Source organism: Rhincodon typus, chromosome 28 (genome assembly GCF_021869965.1).
Source record: "Rhincodon typus isolate 14 chromosome 28, sRhiTyp1.1, whole genome shotgun sequence".
Classification (NCBI taxonomy): domain Eukaryota; kingdom Metazoa; phylum Chordata; class Chondrichthyes; order Orectolobiformes; family Rhincodontidae; genus Rhincodon; species Rhincodon typus.
This window is the reverse complement of record NC_063359.1, coordinates 20,982,988-21,007,779: the sequence shown is the minus strand read 5'-3', so window position 1 is coordinate 21,007,779 and position 24,792 is coordinate 20,982,988. Positions and strand designations below refer to the sequence as shown.

General features: G+C 37.3%; 1 protein-coding gene across 1 annotated transcript in view; it reads right to left on the bottom strand.

Moving 5' to 3' along the window:
* Window positions 1–5,948: 5,948 nt before the first annotated feature.
* rc3h2 (ring finger and CCCH-type domains 2) overlaps window positions 5,949–24,792 on the bottom strand; it is a 66,937-nt gene continuing 48,093 nt past the window's right edge. Inside the window, exons 16-19 of the mRNA XM_048613367.1 lie at window positions 24,693–24,774; window positions 17,665–17,766; window positions 15,258–15,394; window positions 5,949–11,491 (exon numbers count right to left, since the gene is read on the bottom strand). Coding sequence (XP_048469324.1) covers window positions 11,293–11,491; window positions 15,258–15,394; window positions 17,665–17,766; window positions 24,693–24,774 — 520 coding nt within the window. The 3' untranslated portion in view covers window positions 5,949–11,292. The remainder of the gene's footprint in view (window positions 11,492–15,257; window positions 15,395–17,664; window positions 17,767–24,692; window positions 24,775–24,792) is intronic.

Below are 24,792 nucleotides of genomic sequence, written 5' to 3'. Positions count from 1 at the left end.
AGTGCTTTACAATCAATGAAGGACTCTTGGAGTGTAATATCTGTCAGTTTGCACACCTTGAGCTTCAGTAGACACCATGGTGAAAATGCTAGTCAATCTGTTTTCGTGGTGATTGAGGGATAAATATTGATCAAGACACTGGCAAGAACTGGAGTATTGTGTCCAGTTCTGGTCGCCTCATTACAGGAAAGATGTCGAGGCGTTGGAAAAGGTGCAGAGGAGATTTACCAGGATTTTGCCTCGTATGGAGGGAAGGTTAACGAGGAAAGGTTGAGAGCACTAGGGCTTTTCTCTTTAGAACGACGAAAGATGAGCGGTGACTTGATAGAGGTGTACAAAATGATCAGAGGTATAGATAGAGTGGACAGCCAGAGACTTTTTCCTCGTGTGGAGGTAGCTATTACGAGGGGGCATAGTTTTAAAGTGAGTGGAGATAGATATAGGGAAGACGTCAGAGGTAGGTTCTTTACTCGGAGTGTGGTAGGGGCGTGGAATGCATTGCCGGAGAGGGTAGTGGAGTCGGCCTCATTAGGGGCATTTAAGCGGCTACTAGATAGGCATATGGATGATAGTATAAGGTTGGGGTGGAGGTTAGATAGACCTTAGGTTTAGGGTAAAAGTTCGGCACAACATCATGGGCCGAAGGGCCTGTACTGTTCTATGTTCTACCTCTGCATTTTTGTTTTAAGACAATGACCCCACCTCCACTGCCTTCTGAGGCAGAGAATTTTATAGCTGCATTACCTTGGAGAAAAAATGTTCATCTCTGTCCTAAAAGGACACACCTAATTTTAAAATAGCTTCCCTTAGTCTGCATTGACCTTCAAGAGGAAGTAGCCTTTCCATCTCCACCTTGTCAAGACCATTAAGGATCTTCTTCACTTCAATCAAGTCACCCTTCACTCTTCTAAACTCCAGCTTAGTCTGTCCAACATTTTCTCACACGACAAACCACTCATTCCAGGATCAATCTAGTAATCCTTCTCTGAACCACCATATTTACATCTTTCTTTAAATAATGAGATGAAAACTACATACATCTAATGTCTGAACAGTAGAGTAAGGACTTAATGGTAGCAGGTTGTGTTTTATAGCAAGGCCAAATGGTTATTATAGATAAAATAAATGGAAAATGTTGGGGACTGGCTTGAGACACAAGCAATGTTATTGATAAATTCCCCTTCATTATCAGTCAACGACAAATTCAGAAACATGTTGAAAATATGAACAGTGTAGCTGAAAGTCCTTTAATCAACAATTCCTTTGAAAGAAGTCACATGGGTGATTAATGAAATACAGTCTGGTTAATCAATCCAACTTCTTTAGCTTCATGCCCGAAAACCAAAATTGCATTTACCGCAGCTTTAGAATCTAAATTCACAAAAATAATAGTATAAACTTGTACCAGAACTCCAAGAGGAGAGTGATGGCAAACAAAATTAATAAATTAGGCAAATCCAAAAATCAAATACTCACCATCAAGAGGAGACTTTGCTATTCCATCCTCCCCCCTTAGATGGCGAGATGACATCTGGTGTTTACACAGCTTTGGCTGCATCTACTGACTCCTTCTGAAAAATATTGTCATTAGAGTACAACAGGACCTTGATCAGATGGGCCTATGGGCCGAGGCATGGCAAGTGGAGTTTAATTTGGATAAATGTGAAGTGCTGCATTTTAGTAAGGCAGAATTTATACACTTAATGGGAAGGTCCTGGGGTGTGTTACCAAACAAAGAAACCTTGGGGTGTAGGTGCACAGTTCCTTGAAAGTGGAGTCATAGGTAGACAGGGTAGTGAAGAAAGCATTTGGTATGCTTGCCTTTATCAGTTGTTGCTTTGAGTATAGGAGTTGGGAGGTAATGTTGTGACTGTACAGGATATTGATTAGGCCACTTTTGGAATACTGCATCCAATTCTGGTCTCTCTGCTGTAGAAAAGATGTTGTGAAACCTGAACGGGTTCAGAAAAGATTTACAAAGTCATTGCCAGGGTTGGAGGGTTTGAGTTATAGGGAGATGCTGAATAGGCTGGGGCTATTTTCTATGGTGCATGTATGAAATGAGCTGCTGGAAAAAGTGGTGGAGGTTGGTACAATTACAAACATTTAAAAGGCATCTGAATGGGTATATGAATCAGAAGGGTTGAGAGAGATATAGGCCAAATACTGGCAAATGGGACTGGATTAATTTCAAACATCTTGTTGGCATGGACAAGTTGGACCAAAGGGTCTGTTTATGTGCTGTCCATCTCTATGACTCTATCTTCACTTTCACTGCAACCTCTAAACTGCAGCAGACATGCCCATGGGGTTAAGGCAGAACATATCCCTGGCCCCCCTCCACCCAAATGGAGAATAGCAACACAGCGCTTCTGCTTCACATATGGCACTTGAGTAGATAGCTCAGCCAGCAGCTTTTGCCTTGAAATGGCAGTTTAGTGTAGAAGGCAAGGTAGTAGTGTGTAGTTGTAGGAAACAGTGAAGTATCAATATGAAAGGGCTAAAAGACATAATGCTGCATTGATATCAGAAGTGGTGCATGTCTGCGGTGGACTCCAGTCAGTCAGGGCATATTGTCACAATCAGTCCAGAGACGGACTATTTCCAGTCTGGTAGATTCACCACTGTCAGTGAGGTGGTCAGTCTAATGCAAATCCAAGAAATAGTGCCATATCAGTCAGTGAATTGGGCTGTGGTCAGTCCTGGAAATGCACAAAATTACTTCGGACTTGGCTGGTTGGTCAGTCAGGGCCATCCTGCAAATTCAGTCCAGGGATGGGCTATAGGCAGTCAAGGTTACCCTACAAAGTTTGTCCATGGGATGGATAACAAGCAAGAGTCAGATTGTACGTAATCTAGGGTTTTATTTGAGAGTCTAGCTGCAGTGCCACCAAAGCTACATGGGAAATGGTCTACTTGAATTCATTAACGGAGAAACAGTCAGTCATTGTTGTAGGATTAACTGCATATTGTATGGTGTGGTCTGCCAAGATAGCGAAGAGAATTGGATGGTCCTGAATGAGGTGTCAAGGCAAGACATGGGGCTGGGGGTACATTATGGGTCTCAGGCAGTGTTTGCAACACACTGCAGCGAACACAAATTTTAAAGTTCAATGGTCCAAAAATTAACTGTACAATAAACTTTTAATACTGACAAACTAGCACCAAAAATGGTAGGGTAAGTAATATTTGTTTGTAAAAAGGGGCTGACTTCATGGTGGACGGGAGGCCATCCATGGGCTACTGTAGTAGCCTGTAATCCAGTGACTGCACAATGCTAAACATCTACTTCAATTCATACTCCAGCATCACGTCAATATTCAAGTGCTCCACAGTCTGGCCAAGGCGGGGGTCATAAACTAGTCCAGACTGCGGGGGCCTGATTATCTGTTCTTCTTTTGAGATTATGGCCAGGCAAAGTGGAGACCATTTTAAGTCCTTCATGGCTGGTGGGAAGCCCAAGGATTTAAGTGTATTATTAGCCCCCTAAATAACATTTTAAGCAGGATGGTACTGCTGCTGGTTCCAGAAGAATTCCCCAATTCATTGTATTCCTCCTGCACCCTCTTGCCAATGTGTGGACGCAAACAGGCAGTTAGGGCATAAGGATTCTCAGCCAATGCTGGTTTCCTGCAGGTGCAGGATGCAATTAGAGCACTGTATCATGAACCAGCACTCTTCGTGAAACTCTGGAAGGGAGTCTACTCTTAAGTGCTCAAATCATTTGCGACCACAGCAATCAGGTAATGCAGTAGATATCCAGGGAGCTGTCATGACTCATAAATCCTGAACCTTTCACCAGTGCCAGACTTTCAGATGCCCTCAGCCCTAGAAGTATGGTTGCTTGGTAACAAAGGACATCCCCTCCACATCTTGTTGATGAAATCTGTAATAAATTCGCAGTCTGCTGAGGAGAGGCACAACACTACCCATTTGTCAACCAGACCACAGTATGTGAGATGGTGTCTTCAGTCACCAAGCCCATTGAGGGATGGAGAGGTAAACATATTGACAGTGAAGCAATGCAGGCAGGAGAGAAATCCTATAGGAGCAAAATGAGGGTATGCATTCTGAGATGGGCCAGGATGGCCCAACAAAGGAGAACACCAAGCTAGAGCCAACTTTAAAGCTACCCATTTCCAGTAATACTGAGCTAGGTTGAGACATTTTGTCTAAATAAAGGCTGAAATCATCTTTCTGCGCAAAGCTTGAATGAGTTCACACTGGAAAGAGGAACCAGATTCTCCTGGCTTAAATTTAAGAGAAAAATATCTGTAACTTTAGCAATAAGCGGAATCAGAAATATTAATTAGTAGACATTGATGATATAGATGGATATATGGTTCCTTCTCTGCTTAAGACTACCACGTATATTCTGTTTCAATTAAATTTCATTGATGACCTCCAACTCAAATTTTGTACTGTGCATTCCTTTTTCTTTCTAAAGCAATATAAACAGGTCTGTACAACAGTTATAGAACAAAATGTAAAAGCAACAACTGAAGGTCTTTTAGATTAATAAGTATTTATTATTAATTAATATTTTTGTAGGTAACTGTTTACAGACTCAGGTACAAGATGGTAATGTGGGAATGAGGGAAAACTAAGATACTAAACTAAATTGATTCATTGAGTGTTTCACAAAGGATAATCTAGGAGGCATTGATTTCTTTGGAGTGTATGACTTACTGAAAAATAGATTCTTTGGTCCAAAATGTGAATGACAAATCAGTCACACTTTGTCTAATACACCAAAATAAAAGTGTTCAAGTCATAACTGAGAAACTTCAGACAACGCCAAGAAAGATTGCCCAAAAGCTTGTCCCTCCAATCGTTGCATCTTGCTGCAATATGAAAATCTCTAATGTTTTAGTCCTGTGGCTGATTTTTGACCATTTGGACTCAGTGTGAATTTGTTTTACGTACGTAGTGAAAGTTGTCCAATTCCAATTTCGTATGTATATTTAATTATATTTCAGTATGTTAGAACATCCATCTAATTTGAGCAGTGTGTGCATTTTTTCCTTTTGAGCAAATGAAAAAAAATCCCTCAATCATAACCACATATTTATGTGCATTACAACCTGTAAAAATAGACACTTACTCAGATCCAAGTAATTTTTATGCCAACTGCTCAAACTACAATTACTGTCAAAAAGCCTTAAGTGCACAAAATCCTTTTGTACTGAAATAGTGGACATGTAATCACTGTAAAGATGTCAACAGACTTGTGGAAAGAAATCTCATCTTTTGTGGAAAATGGGAACTTTTTATCCAGCACCCTTTGTAGTCAAAAAACCAACCTCTCTGGGATTCAATATTTGCATGGCTCTAAGCCTGGTATGGATTTTTTTTCTGCTGCGATAAATGCCAAGTGAAAAATTCTGTATTAGATTAGTTATTATATGGGAAGAAAACTTTGAAAATAAGGTCACCGGCCAAAAAAAAGCTGTTTGTTGAATTTTCAAAGTATCTATAATTTACAGGTTTCAGTGAATAGCAATCCTAAAGTCATATGTGGATCCGTGATGCTTTAGCAGTACCATTTAGAAATAAAAAGGAACGAATTGGATATAAAAGTAGCAAGATAGTTCAAACAACACATATAAACAACTTGAACTTTATGGCTCCTTGAACCATTGAATCAATACATTGAGGATATCATATCATTTGTTAGATGGTCTCCAAGAATGGCTGCTGCTACTGGATATCAAATATAGCTCATTCTTAAAATGCAACACTTAAATGACAAAACTAAGTACCTTATTTTTTAAAAAAAAATTTCTTTAATGAATTGAAGTACTGCAGTTGCATTGACCATTTCCTAACGTCTTGAATACTGTTCCAATATATTCCAAACACATTTAGACATATACGACCTCCCAACCAGGTTAAAGCCCATTTCATAAAATGCTCATTTCCAGAGGAACGATTAGCAATAAGGAAAATTTTAATTGACAATAACTTTATTGTTATGCATGCAAATACATTTCAAGTACTGCAAACTGTCCCAATCATCTTTCAAACACCGAAATTCATGATACTCTATTCTAGTGTACAGCCCAAGCTATTAGCTCTTCAATTCAGTGCTACAGCAAACAAGGTTTTGTACACAAAGAATTAAATCTTTGCTATTCAGTATCACAAACTAATCAATACAGACCTAAATGGCCTAGCATTCATATTTCATCCTACTCCTAAAACAAAAGGTAACAGATTACCAACAATTTGGAAGTCAAATTGAAATTAACAAATGGAATAAAATTTATTCCCTATTTAATTAACAGAGCACTTTAAAAAAAATTATACATTTTAAATATAAGCCAAGTAGGTGTAGTAAAAATGACCATTAAATCCATCTTATTGATGGTGCCTCCTTTATACATGACGGATGTGTACCATCTTTAATTTCATTTACATTTCAATCGAACAATAGATTTGCAAAGAAAATGTCTAATACAGACGTAAAATATTCACACTTGAGCTCCACAATCTGTTGTACAATTGATAAAACAGGCCTCTTTTCCCAACTTTTCCAGCTAAGCAATTTTTCTAAAGATTTTATTTTTGCAGCAAAACATTTTTTCATAACTTTCAGGGAAAAGAATAGGCAAAATGGCATAAATGCAGACAGCAAACGCTGCAAGCTAATCACAACGCTTCAAGTGGCTGTACAGTGGGCATGTGTAGTACAAATAAGAACCATGTGTGTGTTGTATCACAACTACAGTATAATGTACTTCTCCTGCCCAGCTAAGGAACTGCATGCATTTCCATGCCTTTGATTAACTGAGGCCTTCACTGGATGGGTTTATGGGATATGTGCAGGTGACCTAATTCTGATGTAATGCATCTTGGGCCCATGCAGCGGAACTGCACAGGAATGGATTCCACTTAAATGTTTAAATTTTAAAAAAAGTTGACCGATTCTCAAAATGATGATACGTTACCATTGTTAACGTGCATCAGTTGTAAAAAAGCAACCAGTTTCCCCAATCCCCCTCCAGCAGAGCACAACCAAGTTTTTTAAAGAATTCAATTTTAAAATAAAAAGGTACATACACAAGATTAATTTATGTAATACATATTCACCCTCAGAAAGCACTGAAGATGCTATTTGGAGTTTTGTAGCACAGAGGGCGGTCATTTCCCCGAGGGCTGCAATCTATTTTCGGAGGGTTATTCTGATACTCCTAGACTCCTGAAATATCTTGGTCATGTTCAAGTAGTACAAAACATCCTCAAGATAGTTAGTTATAATTTACTTTCTTCAATTCAAGCATCAATAAACAGATCTCTAAAAAGGTTTTTTTTTCATTTTTGGGGGACAGGGTAGTGTGGGTTACTTCTGAAAATTAGCTGTTGTCTCTGTAAAATTGATTCACAGAGTCTATTTTGTACCACTAGAGGGAGAAAGCAACTATATACAATTCACTGAGACCCCACAGTGGCAGGGAATAAGTACTGCAGCAGCACCCAATGTACAAATTTTTCTGAAATATTCTACATTCCAGTCTGATGGTTTTGATCCAAAGCTTGGGTGCAGATCAATATAACTCATGCAAGGATAAGAAAACAAAATTCAACAACCCCTGTTCCTACTTTAAAGTCTGTTAAGGACTTGAGCTTGACTCTTTTTTGCCCCAATACCTATGCTTGCTTGTTGCATGGCCAACAAGAAAGCACTGGACACTCATAAATGTTATGATTTGTGAAAAATAGATAGATATGCTCAAATAGGCATTCATTTGTTACAGCAATACAGCAAATTCCATTTATAATTAACACATTCATAAGCAATAATCAGAACTGTGTGCAACTCTGGTGATTATTGAATATTTGAATTATGGAGATCTTTAAAGTCTTCCAGATTATTAATAATGCAATTGGAAAGCTGAAATAAAACTGGAAATTTTAGATAGAACCTACAGTACACATCACTTGAAAACATTATGTACTTTTACATAAAATTTACATTAAATATTGTTCCTATGCTACTTATTTTAATGTCTAACACCATGTGCGTAAAGCATTGGTGCATGTTTTGGTTTACTCTGAAATCTATATTGTTAAGAGCAGCTTTGGTTGAAAATTAAATTACTGCAAAAGAAGAGTTTGTAAAATGGTCTTCAGTCAGTTTAGCTTTAGGTTGCTTACTAGTGGCTGTCAATACCAGTATCCAGATTTTAAAAAGATTTCAATGTGTACAAGTTCAGAAATATGGACTAAAGACCATGTAAACACGCAAAGACTGATAACTTCAGACTACAATAGGTGCATAGATCTCAGTAACTATAAGCTTCGGTATATGATACTGAGTAGGAGGCCCACAAAAATTTAAATGTACAATATCACTCCTTCATTACAAAAACCTAAATAAATCCTATTATAAATAGGAAGAGATTTCATGATACTGCCTAATGCAATTATAAACATCAAGCAGCAAACTGCCTTATCACTCTGTGCAAATATCCTCCAGGAAAAAAATGTTCAACCCTCAGGGAAGTGCACAAAACTGTTTTAAAAATTCTGACACTTTGTTGTGGTATTGTGTATCAGTTTAACAACTCAGACGACCAATAACATGATCTTGCAGAAGTCGTTTACCAGCAGAACACCTCCTTTGCAGCTACCTGGTGAAAGTCGTGCTTGGTTTAAAATATCCCAGTACGATTTTCAGAACAATCAACTTCACAGAAGTCATCAAAACATAAAAAATGTAAAATTAAAACAGTAGGACCATAGAGATAGAGACTGGAAGGTACTGTTAAATCTAGGTTATTAGCAAATGGCATACCTACATAACAGAAATTACGTGCATGCAACAGTGGCTTGCTTTAAAAAAGGGAATTATTGATACAGTTCTATTACTTTGCATTGTTTGATCCGAAACACTGCCCATTATAAAATAAGCTGAATACAGGCTTGGGAATCAACAGAATGTTACAGTATAGACTAAGACAGTTAAAATTTTAAATTTTTTTTATGAATGGATGCAGTTATTGCTCCTCCGACTGCTGGTCTAAGCTATGAAAACAAAGTTACTTCTTTAATTCTCAAAAGGGCCAACTCAGAAACTTCACTAAGTGAACGAGTTGTAAATGATGAAGAGCCAGAAAGCTTAGCCCTCAATTTCCTTTACATAAAACTGAGAAAAGGTTACACAGTTAAAATAAACACAACATCCGTAAATATCACAATTATAGATGTTTTGTAAACAAATTTTAAATACTTTTACTTTCAATGCCCAACTACATTATAAGTAAATCTACCAGTCTCCCAGAGTACGTTAAACATGCGTGCAATGGCAAACTTAAATTGTACCTTGAATTAACTAAAAAGCATCACCATGATTATGACCATTACTATTTTTATCAAATAAAACTACTGAGATTCTTGGCATTTCCTTGCGTTTGATTAAATTGAAGACGGCTGTTTTAAACTGGACTGTCAGATATGACTTTGGACTGTTCAAATTTATTACAGTACTTTTGGGGTCTTGCTTCATAATGGATGAACACTATATGTTGCAGTAAATACAGAGAAACCATCAGAAATTCTTAAAATAGACAGGGTAGAAAAGAGACCAGTAGAAACTGGCTTATCATTCAGTGCAAACACCACACAATGCAGGAGTTCCAAAATACAGTTTTCGTTCTGCACTTTATATACAAATATAATGGTTAATAAAAATAAGAAACCTCAAAATAGCCAAATATTTTGAACATAGCTATGATCAAAGCAGCATTTTATGTAAACCAATTAGCATTGCACGTTCATGTAATTTAGGGTGACAAATAAGTTTATTTCCATTAAAAGACATTTCACTATCGTAGGTACTTAAAAAAATCTAATTAAAATCTTTACCATGAATAGTAGATTCAAGGATGAGACAAGGCATTTTTTGAAGCAAGTGTTCAAATTTGAGCTATTTGCAATTTTTGCCTTTGGTGTTTTTTGGAGGGTAGAAGGCAGTTAGTCTTTTTTTTAATATTCTGTATCTGGTCCTTAAGCTCATTACTACACCCAACAAAATAGGCAACGGTGCAGTTCTTTGCTGCTACAAATCCACCAATAATAGAATGCCACAGGCTAAATTTCTATCAAATGCACATCAAAACTGACAGAAATTCTTCTTCATGGGATATATGAATTGATTTTCTGCAAAAAGTTGCTGCTTAGCCTGCAATTATTGGACCAAAGAAAGTGAAAACATGTTGCCATGCAAACCAAGGGGAAAAAAAAATCTGTGAATTCTGGAAATCCGAATTATAAATTGAAAATGTTGGGAATACTAAATCAGACCAGGAAGCATTTGTGGATAGAAAATAACATTTCAAGTCAGTGACTGTTTCTCTCTCTCAGTTTCTGCCTGACCCAAGTATTTCCAATTTTCTGTTATTTATTTTCTGTTATTAACAGCATATTTTCTGTTAATATGCTATCTTAACTAATGGTCAATCTGGCAAGATAATTTCATTTTTTTTCCTGAGGCACACCTTGTTAGATAATAAGTGATAATGGCACAATGTTTTAGTGATTCCACCCCACTTAATGTTTGCCCTATATATTTGTTTAAACAGATAACACAAGGTATTTTTCAATTTTACCATCTTAGTTTAACATATTTGCTATGGAATCTGTTGGCAAACTGTATTTTGAAACTCTAATTATGCAATTTTTTAAAAAGTGAAAAGTACACTCCTTCCACCATTTAACAAAACAAGTTTCCTATAAAAAGTGCAACAATGCCATGAAACTAAATCTTACCATAACAGCTCAAAAATACAGTTTTCCAAGCCATTATCTTCTTACAATTTTGTGAATTGTACACAAAAAACATATAAAAGAAATAGAAGAGGAGGTAAGTCATAGTTAGCTTCCACCAGATGTGTTACTGCAAGGCTCTGCTGGTTAACAACTGAGTTGTTTACGTTCTACATTAGCCATTGTGAATAAGAATGACTAAGTTACTGCACTGGCTCACAACAGACTCATAAAAGACTGCTTTAAAGCATTTAGCAGAATGATGTCCAAATTCCAAGATTCACTGGGAATTTGAATTAGCTATCTGGCTAAAGTTAATTTTGTCAAAATGGTTAATTCAGGAGGGCTTTTGAAGTATCAAAAATGTCCACAGGAATTTGGTGCCCCCACATTGTTCTTTTAAAAAAGTACATAACATAACATACACACATATATACAAATCCATGTGTTATATATTATATTATATAATATAATAAAGAAAGCAAAATTAATTGCTTTTGAATGTTGGTGCAAGCACAAAACATTTCAGCTTCCATTGACTAGAGTCTCGCCATTAGTTGCAGGTTTCATGTCATTATCTTCTGACAACTTTACTGCAGATGTTTTCAGGACTAAATTACTAATGCTGAAGGAAGCAGTCATAGGCGGGGAGGTGACGTAGCCAACAGAAGCTGTAGTGGGCTGGTTAAAGCCAGAAGTTATTGGTATCATCTTCTGTTCCTCCCTTGGTAGAAAGGGAAAAACATGAAATAGTGTTAACATAGTCAAATTAGTTTCAACAATGTTTTCATTAAGTTATGCTATATCTCTTTAATTAATTGATTTCATGTCCCTCTATACTTTGCCCCCATTCAACAGCTGACAGAGAAATGACCTAAAACTGGGTCTTTGCAGAGTTGAAGATGAACAGATCAGCCATGATCTCATTGAATAGCGCAGCAGACTTGAGGAACATTTCTTTCTACGTACACCACTTAATACATCTCAATCTCCTGTGCTTCAAGGAAATCAATCCCAGTCCTGTTGGATTGAAAGATTTTATGGGGTTGGGGGCTAGTCAGGTTGTAGCATCTTGGATCAGGTTGGGGATGGGGGTGATGAAACTGGATTGCAGCATGTCAGAAGCATGTCATTTCTGAAGAAGGGTCTAGGCCCGAAACATCAGCTTTCCTGCTCCTCTAATGCTGCTTGGCCTGCTGTGTTCATCCAGCTCTACACCTTGTTATCTCTTGTAGCATGTCAGGTCAGGTTGGGGGCTGGTCAGGTTGAGAGATTTTATAGGATTGAGGACTAGACAAATCAGTTTGGTTCATGGGGATCATTAGGTCAGTTCTTGTGGGTAAACCAGTTGAGGTTTTATAGGGTTGGGAGCTAGTGAGGTCTTCCAAGACGATAATCCTGTGGTTGGCTTCAGTCACGTGCTGCGGACTGGACAATTTGGCTCAGGTAGGTGAGGCAAAATGGGTTGGATTAAGAGAAGATCTGTTGTGTTTTGTCTGTAAACTAAATATGAGGAAGTTGTTTCAAGCTGTTAAACCTGCACATTTCAGCTTCCTTTGTAGACTCTATACATTACATTCCACAAATGCCCTAAACAATACAAAGAGTACACTCATGGAAGACCACAAGTGTAAACCAGTGTCTGAGCATTGGCTGAAATGCTGTGCCCATCAAATCTCTTTTAAATGGCATCATACATAATTCCTGTGTTCAGCTGCCAACATGATATTTAATTAACATTGCATCAAATATACTGCCCAAACTGTTTTCTAGGAATCTCGTATTAAAATCAGCTATCCTAACATAATTAAACAGTTATCAGCAGAATCACAAGTATTTTTCAATTTAAGAAACATGAATGCAGTTTTCCTGGATATTAGACTTTCTCTCCCAGGACACAGCTATGCTAAAGTGAATATGCACACTCCAAATCATGCATTGATTCCGCTGAAACTTTTTCGGTAAGAAGGGGCAGTTGCTGTACAGGTCTCACTTCAAATCAACATTGCCAGCCAGTGCCAGCCATTTATTGGCACGTTACTGTAAACCATTTTTTGATAAACAAACTCCTATAAGTAGTGAATCCATAAAATAGGAGTAAATAGATGTTTGCAGTTAGGACTTAAACGTACTGGCACCTTTTAACATCTGAGCAGTTAGGACTTAAATGTACTGGCACCTTTTAAACATCTGAGCAGTACAAATAAATGTCAGTTTAAATTAAAAGGTAAAGTATTAAGTGCTGAACTCAAGTGATTTTCTACGTTCAACATTATGTGTCAGCCTTGGCTCAGTGGTAAAACTCACGTGTTCTAACACTGCATGGAATTCAGGATGAGCTTGACAATTCGATACAAAGTTGGCTTAATGATTGGAGATGAAGAGTGATGGTAGAGGATTGTTTTTGGACTGGAGACCTGTGACAAGCAGTGTTCCACAGGGATCGATGCAAGGTCCACTTTTGTTTGTCATTTATATAAATGATTTAGATGAGAATATAAAAGAAAACATAGTTATTATTTTGCAGAAGACACCAAGATTGGTAGTATAGTGGACAGTGAAAGTGGCTATCTATGATTGCGAAGACATTTTGATCAGTTGGGTCAATGGACAAATGAAGTTTAATTTGGATAAATGAAGTTTAATTTGGATAAATGCGAAGTATTACATTTTGGTGAAACAAAGACAAGACTTATATAATTAAAAGTAGGGCCTTGGACAGTGTAGTAAAACAGAAAGACCTAGGGGTTTAGGCACATAATTCTTTGAAGTTTGCATCACATATAGATAAGCTGGTTAAGAAGTCATTCAGCACGCTTGCCTTCATTGCTCAGGCCTTTAAATATAGGAGTTGGGATGTTATTTTGAGGTTATATAGGACGGTTGTAATGCCTCTTCTGGAGTACCGTGTTCAGTTCTGGTCATCCTGTCATAGGAAGGATATTATTAAGCTGGAGAGGGTTCAGAAAAGATTTACCAAAATACTGCTGGGAATGGAGGATTTGAGTTATAAGGAGGGGCTGGATAAGCTGGACATTTTTTCACTGGAGCGTAGGAGGTTGAAAGGTGACCTTATAGAGGTTTATAAAATAATGAAGGGTATAGATAAGGTGAATGGCAGATGGGGATTTCAAGACTAAGGGACATATTTTTATGGGGAGAGGAGGAAGATTTTGAAAAATCAGAGGCAGTTTTTCTTTTCTACACAGAGTATGGTTCATGTGTGGAATGAACTTCCAGAGGAAGTGGTGGATGGGGCTACAGTTACAATGTTTAAAAGACATTTAGATAAGTACACGAATAGGAAATGCTTGGAAGGATATAGGCCAATTGCAGGCAAGTGGAACTAGTTTAGTTTGGGAAACTTGGTTATCATGGACTGGTTAGATGGAAGGGCCGTTTTCTGTGCTGTATGAGCAACTGTTCATCAACATTTACATTTGCGTCATTTGCAAAACTTGACAAAATAAATATTACCACATTTAATTATTCAACTTAGACTTCTTTACTCATCCCTAAACAATTCTGTGCTTGTTAATTATTTTTACATTTAATATGCTTAAACAACATTGCTTTTTCCTCTTCATGATAGCTACTAACTTCTTTCGTTATTGCTTTTTAGTTTCTCTAATTTTCTTTTATGACGTTGACACCATAATTTCCTATTCATGATTTTCATTAGTATTGTTAGCCTCAATTTATCTATATGTTCCTTTTAAGCTTGTTTCAATTCAAATCCATTTAACCATGGGACCGATATGCCTCTCTTTCACTCCAAGCTTGCAAACTTTCAAAACATGTTGCAGCACTTCCTGCAAACTCTGAAAAACTGAGCTGTTGATAGCTTCTACCAGTTAGCTCTCCAGAGTTTTCATGAACAACTGCTTTCAAGCTAACCTCTCTTTCCTGACATAAGGTGACCAAGAGTAAAATAGTGAATAAGAATGTAAATACTTATTAAGATTTCACACTGCTGTTCTGTTCACTGGTTTCCTAACTTTTCCACCCAGGTAGCTTAGGCTACATCTCTTCTGATCTGACTGAATTCTGTCCTTTTCCTATCACCATCTTTAGCTTTAACCATTCATTTTCCTCTTTATTTTGATATTTAAAGTACTTATGCAGTGGGTCACTATTTCACAGTTGTTTCCTGCTTAGTTATTTATTCTATTTTTTATTCCATTTGATTTAACAGAACTAAAGTCAGGCAAATGTTTTTTTCCTTTCAATCTAATTACACAATACTCTGAAAAGCTCTGAATACTTTCCAAAAATGCACTATTCTGACTACATGAATTCTCTTTATTTTAGAACATCTTGAAATAATAAATCTAATTATATAACTTTGGTATTCTTGCACTTTTTAAACTATCTGCAAATTTTTCCTTTAATTTCGTCCCCACAGCAAGATTTACAAACCTAAGATTCAAAGTACGTTTAAATAAAATCAAAACCATTACATTCTTTAACCATCCAACATTGATCCTTACGTGATAGCAATTTGCTCTGCAATTCTCCGGCCCTGCTCCTCCTGCTCTTGACCCTGGTGCTTATGGTGGTGACCATTTTCAGACATTATATCATTGGTCCGATCACTCTGGGAGCCAATACCCAAATCCAGGACATTCTGTATGAACAAAAACAAAACTGCCTTTAATATGTCGCATAAATAATATCACTGAATGTACATGTTTTACAACATACTGTAGCTCAATTTGTAGTGCAAACAAAGAAATTGCTCCCAACTCATTCCTTAGCCTTGCAAACTATCAGAACATGTTGTAGCACTTCCTGCAAACTGAAAAATTGAGCTGTTGATAGCTTCTACCAGTTAGCTCTGTTGAGTTTTCACGAACAACTGCTCTCAAGCTAATCTCTCTTTCCTGACAATAACGTGGCCAGGAATAAGATAAATAAAAGTTCCACGCAACTTCCAATAGTCACATATGACTCAAGATGATTAAGCTGACTCCTTAAAAAGTTTCATGCATCAGACACTACTGGATATCAGATTACTATTTATTTCTATATCCCTAATTACTTTCTTGCTCATTCTCCATCATTTGATCTGTTACACTCTCATGGGTCACAAGTTGTTTGTTGGAAGATTGCCAGTACAGCTGTTTTAGCATCCGTGATAAACCAAAAGGAGGGTTAAGTAAATCAAGTACTATAAATATAAATTAAAATCACTGGCAAAGTATGTGCAAGGTTCAAGGCTACATCATAAGATTTCCCTCAAAAGGAACTGGTTAAATTGATGCAAACAGAATTTGAAATATCAGGAATATGAATGATCCTGTTCAAAGTATTACATTCCATTAAATTTAACGCATGGAAAATATATGCGGATAAAGAATTAAGACTGTTCTTTACAGGCATGGTCTCCTTTAAATTTTAAATTAAGGCTATACAATACACTGTATCAGAATACCATTTAACTTGCATAGAGTTGAATATTGCACATCATGGGAGCTTATACACTTACGTACAGTATTGGATTTCCTGGTTTGCCTTAAAGTAATTAGTTTATAATGATTTAACAGATAGGACATTGACACTTATTAAGTTTCATGCCGGTATTCCGGTGCAAGAAATTGATTCTATAATTAAAGACAGCATGTGTCATGGTTTAATTTATGTCAGTGTTCAGTGTACTATATCAGTTCATCAAGGCATATTTTAGTCAGAAACTCATCAAACATACACCATGTTTATTGCCAAATATCCAACACCATACAATGCAAAGCTTTGCATGATAAAAAGTGTCAAGGGTCATTACAGTTTAGGTTTCAAATCGGTGCTGGCTACTTTTGTGAAGTGGTTTAAAAAAGGTTTGAAAGTGTTCTTCTGGAACTGTGACCTATACTGAATGTCAGAGTGCAAGTGACTGAAAGCTTCCTGGAGTGTTAATGGAAGATTGTTTGTTTATACCATGGTATTTACAGAAAGTGGAAGAAATTGAAAGCTTGAGGTTGCTTTTGATTTAGGGTAGTCAAGAATTGATTTTAGTTTAGAAAAATCCCAGAGACTGAATGGCTTTAGGGCAGTTTTGGAGGAGACCAGACTAGGGTCAGAAACAAATATAGTTTCTCTTCTAGAAAGGAGTATCAGAGAGTTAATCTAACGTAAAAGCTTAGTTTGTGAAACTTTCAGATCAGAAGCATTTAATTAGAAATCAGAAGATTATTAAAAGACTGAGAAAGTATAACCTTGCAGTTTTAAGAGTATTTATGCAGGGAGACTTCATAGTTCACAGGACAGAACTGGGAGGTGCAGTTACGTCAAATCTAAAGATTTAACATAGAAGGGTGATCTTTCTGGACTTGAAATGCTGTAAAGTGATGATAGGGAATAGATCAGACATTGCTTTGTGCATGTTTCAAGATCCTTCAAACTGTATTTTATAAATAATAGCTTGTTTTTCCATTTTGTGTAATAAACATCTATATTATTGTTAAAGGAAAGCTTGTATTTCAGTGAACGAATACCATGTTAAATAAACAAACAGATTATCTATCTATCTGGCTCGATTTCATTCTGGGATCTGACATATCCAGCAGTAACATCAGCTGGGATTTGTAACCTTTTCCTTTTGGCATCATTTTGTGTAGCTTCTACACGAAAAACTAGAAATTACGAACAACACTGAATAAATGTTGACTTGCACAGGGAAAACTCCAGATCTGCCCTATTCTTCAGCTTGACTGCTTCTGAATGCCAATTGTTCTTTCTGTGAAATTCCCTGTTAGAGTTGCTCATCTTTGGAAGGACTTGCAGTTTGCTTTAAATCACAGTACATGCTTTCCACCTGCCAACTGTGAAGTTAAAATGTTCCAATCAAAAATTTGCACAGGTGATCCTATTTTAAAATATTGACACAATACATATCCATACCTCTAAACCCTCATCTTGATCGGCATCAGTATCTAAAGCAGAAAGCTCCAGTTCTATATCTCGATCAGGTCTTGCATCTGCAGAAACTTCTGAAAATTCCCTCTATTGGTGAACAAATGGTCAAATTTATGATTGCGAACAAATTAAAATCCCTTACTGAGAAAAACAGGATAGCTAAGAACAAAGTGTTAGAACGTACCAATCTGTAAAATATACTGTGTGCTTAAAAAGCAATTATTCTTACTCACTGACATGCAGTCGAACAATCAAGCACAAATTAAAGATCGCCATTATATTGCCAATTTCTGAGGTATCACAGAGTCATACAGAATGGAAACAGATCTTTCGGTCTAACCAGTCCATGCCAAATAGAATCCCAAACTAAACTAATGCCACCTGCCAGCTCCTGTCAATGACTTTGTCTCCAATTTTCACTACTTCTCTTGTTTACATACAATGTCTGACTCTTCCCTTCCTACCTTGACTTCGCTGCATCTATTTCCAGAGATATTGGAAAAAAGAGTAACTGTTCGTTAGCTCAGCTGGCTAGACAGCTGGCTTGTGATGCAAACTGATGCTAATGTGGTTCAATTCCCACACCATGGGAATGGCTCACCACTCTTTACTGGTAAGCTATGCCTACAAATAGAGGCAGAGAAGTCAGGTTAGGAATTCCCACACCAGCTGAAGTTACCACAAAGGAGTCTCCTTCTCAACCTCTATCATGTATAATAGTGTCACTCAATGAGAGTTATTACGGGGTTTACTACAAAATGAAAGAAACAGCTTACAAAAATGCAAAGGAAAATGGAAATCCAGTGGACTGGGACAGCTCTAAATGCAACAGATTACACAGCAAATATAAGAAGGTCTGTTAAAGGAATAAGGATATCAGTAAAAGTATAAATATATTTGAGAAAAATGAGCAGCTATATGGAGCCTAAGCTTTTCACAGTACTTGTAAATTAGTTAGAACAAGGAATATTTTTACATTCAAGCATGCAAGAAAGACATAAAATTTGGGGATTCAAAAGTTCAAATGAGAGGATAAAGTTATGAAATAACAAAGAATCCGTAAGCAGAAAACAAACTGTGCAAGTGGAGTTAAATGCAGGGAAGTAGGTGGTCATCTAATTTGGATCTAAGAAAGAAGAGTGAAGCATATTTTAGCAGATTGAAACATAGAATTTAGAAGCAGGTGGTGGTAAGTTGGCTCTTTAAGCTTGCTTCACCATTCAATAAAGGTCCTATTTGATCTGGTTATGGTCTCATCTCCACTTTCCAACTGCACCAGCCCTCAACTCATTTTCTTAAGAAGGTGACCTCGTATTCTTAAATTGTGTTCTCTAGTTTTAAAGTCCTCGCAGGAAGGAACATTCTACAGATATTAACTCCATTCAGTAACTCCAAGATCTTTTAATAAGATCACTACTAATTCTAAGCTTCCATGGATGTTGAAATAACCCGTTCAATTTTTTTCCTCATAAAGCAACAATTTCATCTCAGGAATGAATTAGTTGAGTGATCCTTTTCTGAACTCCTTCTAAAGTAATTACGTTTTTTTCAAATAAAGAAGTAAAAACTGTACTCCGCACTCCAACTATGGTTCACTGCTGCACTGAGCAGCTGTAAAACATCCCTATTTTTATACTCCATTCCCTTTGCAATAAAACAACACTATTCACATTCCAAATCACTTTAATACCTGCGTATTAACTTTATATGATTTATGTATCAGGACAACCAGATCCCTTCATACCACTGTTTTTCCATTCTCCCGGTCTACCTTGACAGGTTCACAAATAACCATGTTACATTCGGTCAATCTTTCCATCCTCACTTAGCCCTTTGCAGACTCTCTACCTCTTCTTTCTTACTTTCCTAACTAACTTGGTGTCATTAGCAAATTTGGATAACACATTTTTCCCCTCATCATAATCATTGTAACAAACTGTTGAGGACCTAGCACTAATTCCTGTGGCACTCCACTAGTGACTAGCTTGCCAACACAAGACAGACCCACTTATACCTACTTTGCTTGCTGTTAGCTAGCCAATCTTTTATCTACGCTAATGGGTTATCCCCTCCTCCAGGAGCTCTTATCTTGTTCAACGACCTTTCAAATGCCTTTTGCAAATCCAAGTGGTACATATCTACCATTTGCCCTCTAAACACCATAGATATGGATGACACTTCAAGATCAGTTAAAAATGATTTTCCTTTCACAAAGTTATGTTTGGCTCTGCCTGATCAAGTATCTTTCCTATGACAGCTACTATGCTAACTGGCCTGTAGTTTTCAGCTTTCTTGAGTCATAGTATTAACATTTATCATTTTACAATCCACAAGGACCATTTCAGAATCTAAAGTAATTTTTGGAAGATTATAACCAATGCATCTATTACCCAAGCTACCACTTCTTTTAAAGACCTTACAGTGCAGGCCACCTGGTCCTGGGGAATTAACCAATAGTTTTTCTTTTGTCTAATGATGGTGACTGTTTAAAGTTCATTGCTCCCTACCAACTCGATTTTTAATTATCTTTGGGGACTGTTCCAAGACTTCTACCATGAAGACAGATGTAAAATAAAGTATCTGCTGTTTCTTTGTTTTCCCAAATATCAATTCCTTAGACTTGCGCTCTAGAAAACTCACACTAGGTCTAGTTATTTTTTACCTGTTCAAATAGATGTAGAACTCTTACCATATGCTTTTAATATTACTGGCTAGCTTTCACTCATTCTACTTTCTGGCTTGATCATATTTCAGCTTTTTTTTCCAAATGGTTTGCAGTCTGTCCAATACATTTACCCATCACTAATCTTTGTAGATTTGTGACCTTCTTTCAATTTAACATCATCCTTAATCTATTTAGCTATGAATCATTCTCAAATAATCTTTATTTACAATGGGATAAAATCTGAGAGTTATTAAATATTTCCTTAGAGGTCTGTTTCTGCAACTTCACTATCCCACCTTTTAAGCTAGCTTAGCCTGCTCTGCCTTAACAACTTCATGGCTAACCTTTATTTGGTTTAAACAATCGTCCTGGAGCCACTTCTCCCTCGCAAAGTGAAAATGAAATTCTATCATGCCATGATCGCTGTCATCTTGAGGCACTCCCTCACCACGGAGGTTATCAATAACCCTGTCACATTGCACATTACCACTTCCAGGAATCGCCAGGTTATTAATGGTGAGAAAACAGAAACTGTAGGTTTATGTACAAAAACTACCAGAAGATAATGAACATGCACAAAAACAAGTCAATAAAAAAAGCTAATGAAATTTCACCTTTATACCAAGGGTACTTGGAAGGAGAGGAAGTTACTGTCTAGTTGTACAGAACAGTGATCAGATTCCATTAGGGATGCAGTGTTGGGCTCTAGACAGTACACTTTGGAAGAATATAGCAGCCTTGGAAAGGGGTACAGTACAGACTCACCAGCATGATATTGGGTCCAAAGGGTGAAATTATGAGAATGAGTTGCATGAGCATGGTTTGCATTCCCTAAAGTATAGAAGAATGAGGGTTGAACTAAGTGAATCACTTAAAATGATAAAGGAATTGGGTATAGATATTCTATTCCATCAAGTGTGAGAAATCCAGAAAACAGATTACCTAATCTATTCAGGCTAAATCAAGAAGAAAATCTGGAAGCCCTTTGTCACACAAGGTTGAATAGAAATCCTGAACTCCATTTCTCTAATTACTACAGAAATTGATCCAACTGAAACAGCACAGTAGCAGTGTTTAGTACTGCTGCCTCACAGTGCCAGGGACCTGGATTTGATTCTAACCTCAGATGACTGTATGTGCAAAATCTGCACATTGTTCCAGTGTCTGTAAGGGTTTCCCACCAGCTGTTTTGGTTTCCTCCCACAATCCAAAGATGTGCAGGTTAGGTGGATTGACTATGTTGAATTGCCCCAAACCGTCCAAGGATGTGCAGCCTACTTGGACCTTCCATGGTAAACGCAGGGTTAGGGTGGGACGGTCTTCGGACTGTCAGTGCAGACTCAATGGGCTGAAAGGCCTCTATCTGCACTGTTGAGATTCTATGATTTTATGAAGTTCAAGATGAACACTGATAGATTTTTAAGTATGATATCAAGGGATATGAAGCAAATATTGGAATAGGCTCAAGGGGCCAAGTAAGTTTTTTCTGTTCCCATGTTTTTAATGGAGAAACCTACCAATCGTAAAATTCCTGCACACCAGTAGCAGAAAGTTAGTGTAACCAATAATAACCACCTTCAAAAGCAATGGGCAAGCAACAACTAATTCTACTCTGAACAGACAGCAGCAAGACCGGCAGATCATATGCTGAGCCAATGACAATCTCTATAGAAACCAAATGATCACCAAAACTTTTGTTCAGCTGCACAGGAAAAAGATATTTCCACTATTACAAGCTGGTTCTTTTAAAGCCAATGTAATGTTAACCCCTTTAAAATAAACATACTGTTTCAGCATATTCCTTCCATTTGCTGTCAATGCAAATTACACTTGCCATTTGTTCCTTGTGTTTTGGGCGATAGTTGAGACAGAAGTGATTCATATGGAGGAGTAAATGCTGAAAACAAATATGTCTAATATTTTGTGGTCTTGGTCAAACTCTGAGATTGAGTTTTGCTATAAATGATTAGTCTAGAATTTTCAAGGCTGGAGGCATCTCACTGTGTGCTTGGTTAGTTATGAATCCCAAAGCAGCTGTAAGTAAGAATTTCCTTATATTTCTGAATGGGCTCCACCTTGAGCTGAAATTCACCTTTCAAACAGAACAGTGAAATGAGCTCACTTTCTTTGATGCCCTAGCTGGGAAATCAGTTAGGGGATTTGCTATCGTCTACTGCAAATTTATCTTCACTAGTCAATTTACACGCACACTGAGTAGATTGGGATTATATTCATTGGAATTCAGAAGATTGAGGGGGGATCTTATAGAAACATATAAAATTATGAAGGGAATAGATAAGATAGAAGTAGAGAGGATGTTTCCACTGGCAGGTGAAGCTAGGACAAGAGGGCACAGCCTCAAGATTAGAGGGAGCAGATTTAGGACTGAACTGAGAAGGAATTTCTTCACCCAGAGGGTTGTTAATCTATGGAATTCCTTGCCCAGTGAAGTAGTTGACGCTACTTCAGTAAATGTTTTTTAAAAAATGTAGATTTTTTTTGAACAATAAAGGAATTAAGGGATACGGTGAGAACGTGGGTAAGTGGATCCGAGTCCACGAAAGGATCAGCCATGATCTTATTGAATGGCGGAGCAGGCTCGAAGGGCCAGACGGCCTACTCCTGCTCCTAGTTCTTATGTTCTTATGCTCGGATTCCTACAATTTCATGCACTATACCATTGTCAGCACAGGCAATCCCAAATAGGGCCCAAGCCATTTGCTCACTGTGCAATCTTGATGCTGCAACATGGCACATCAAAGCCATCCTATGGGGTAATGAATACTCCAATCAGATCATTTCTTATGATGTATTGTGCAAACTCGTGAATGGACCCAAATCCATCACTTTTGGTGTAGAAAGTGTACAGTCTATCACAGAATTACACTGGAAGGACAAGGTATCAAAAAAGTTTGATCAAAAGGTGAAGCTAGCTGTTGCACACTGCTACTACATAACAGCAACATGACTGGTGCTTGCCATTAACAGGATGCTGATTAGGTTAAAAATACATTTTGCCTAGCATACAAACGAGTAACAATGTTTGAATTTCAGTACCAGAACAATGCTAGGTACATAGCATTTGTTCCAAAGGCTGGTGGATAGTATCAAACTGCATACCCCTTTGGCTGCTTGTAACAAGCAAGGTTCTATCTGGCACATACTGACCATATCTATCCAGCCATTGCCTGTAAAACCCAACAGTGTGTCCAATATTGGACACGATTCTGCGCTTAGACTACATTTACTAAATAATCCACAAGTGTGTGAAACATTACGTTGACAACCAATTTAGGATTGTCAGTCAGGCTTGCAGTTGAATGCACTTGTGTGTACTGGAAACTACATATATTAATAGACAGGACCCTGTACTTTGCAGTCAGAAACACGAGTTGAAACATGTGCAATAAAATAAATGACAGCCATTTTCTGGTTTATTTTCAATGCCATACCTTGACCAGAGGCAACTTGCCTGGTTTAAAATTTAAACAAAGCTTGGCAGTTAACTGTCAGTCACAATTAACTCGTGCATTCTCATGAATAATGCTGATTTATGTGAGACAAGAAGCTTTACCAAAACATGTCTTTTTTCAGTAATAATCCAGACTTTTAGGTGATCATTAACGATATCCAATTCTAATGAACTATACTAGTACATTTTTAAGAATGTGATGTGATTTGTGGTGAGTTTAAAAAGGTATTTTATGTATAAATGCAACAATATCTTAAAAATCAAATAGGGAAAATAAGAGCAAAATCCCATTATCCTGAAGCTAACAGCAGAGAAGCACATTAACCAGAAACCTTTGGTAATTTTCAGTTCTTAGTTTCTACTTCAGGCCACAGTTGCTGTCTGATTGGCACATTAATGAAGATGCGCATCATTCACATGTCATGATTTATTCATCAAATTCTTACCCAATATTATGCTCTAGCATAGCAAAACATATGATGAGTTCGCTGCAAAAACAAACAAACAATCTCTGTACCTGAAAAAGACAGTTATGTTGGACACTAACTTCTGAACCTGCAACGTTGGATGCTGTTGGGCATGAACTGTGAAATAGACTGAATTGTTTGCAGCCATTAAAATGAAAGAATAGAAAAACAAAACAAACTACAATGATAGGGATGCAGAAATGTATTGCTTCATATGCAATTACCAGAGTGCTGGATATAATGACAAATCCCTAATCATTGGTGAGAATATACCTCAAAGAAATTCTCTCTCATTTGCACGTAATCACGTGAGCAGTTGGGAGATACTACAGTACACCTTTGGAAATGATTTCATTCAAGCCGTAATAAAATGATGTGAATTTCAAGATTTCGATCACCACGTCCTCACCTGTTGCATTTCAACATTCAATTGATCTCCACCATTAGAAAGTTTCCTGTGACCAGGCAGGTCAATTATTCGCAATCGGTCCCTGCAAGAATAAATTAAC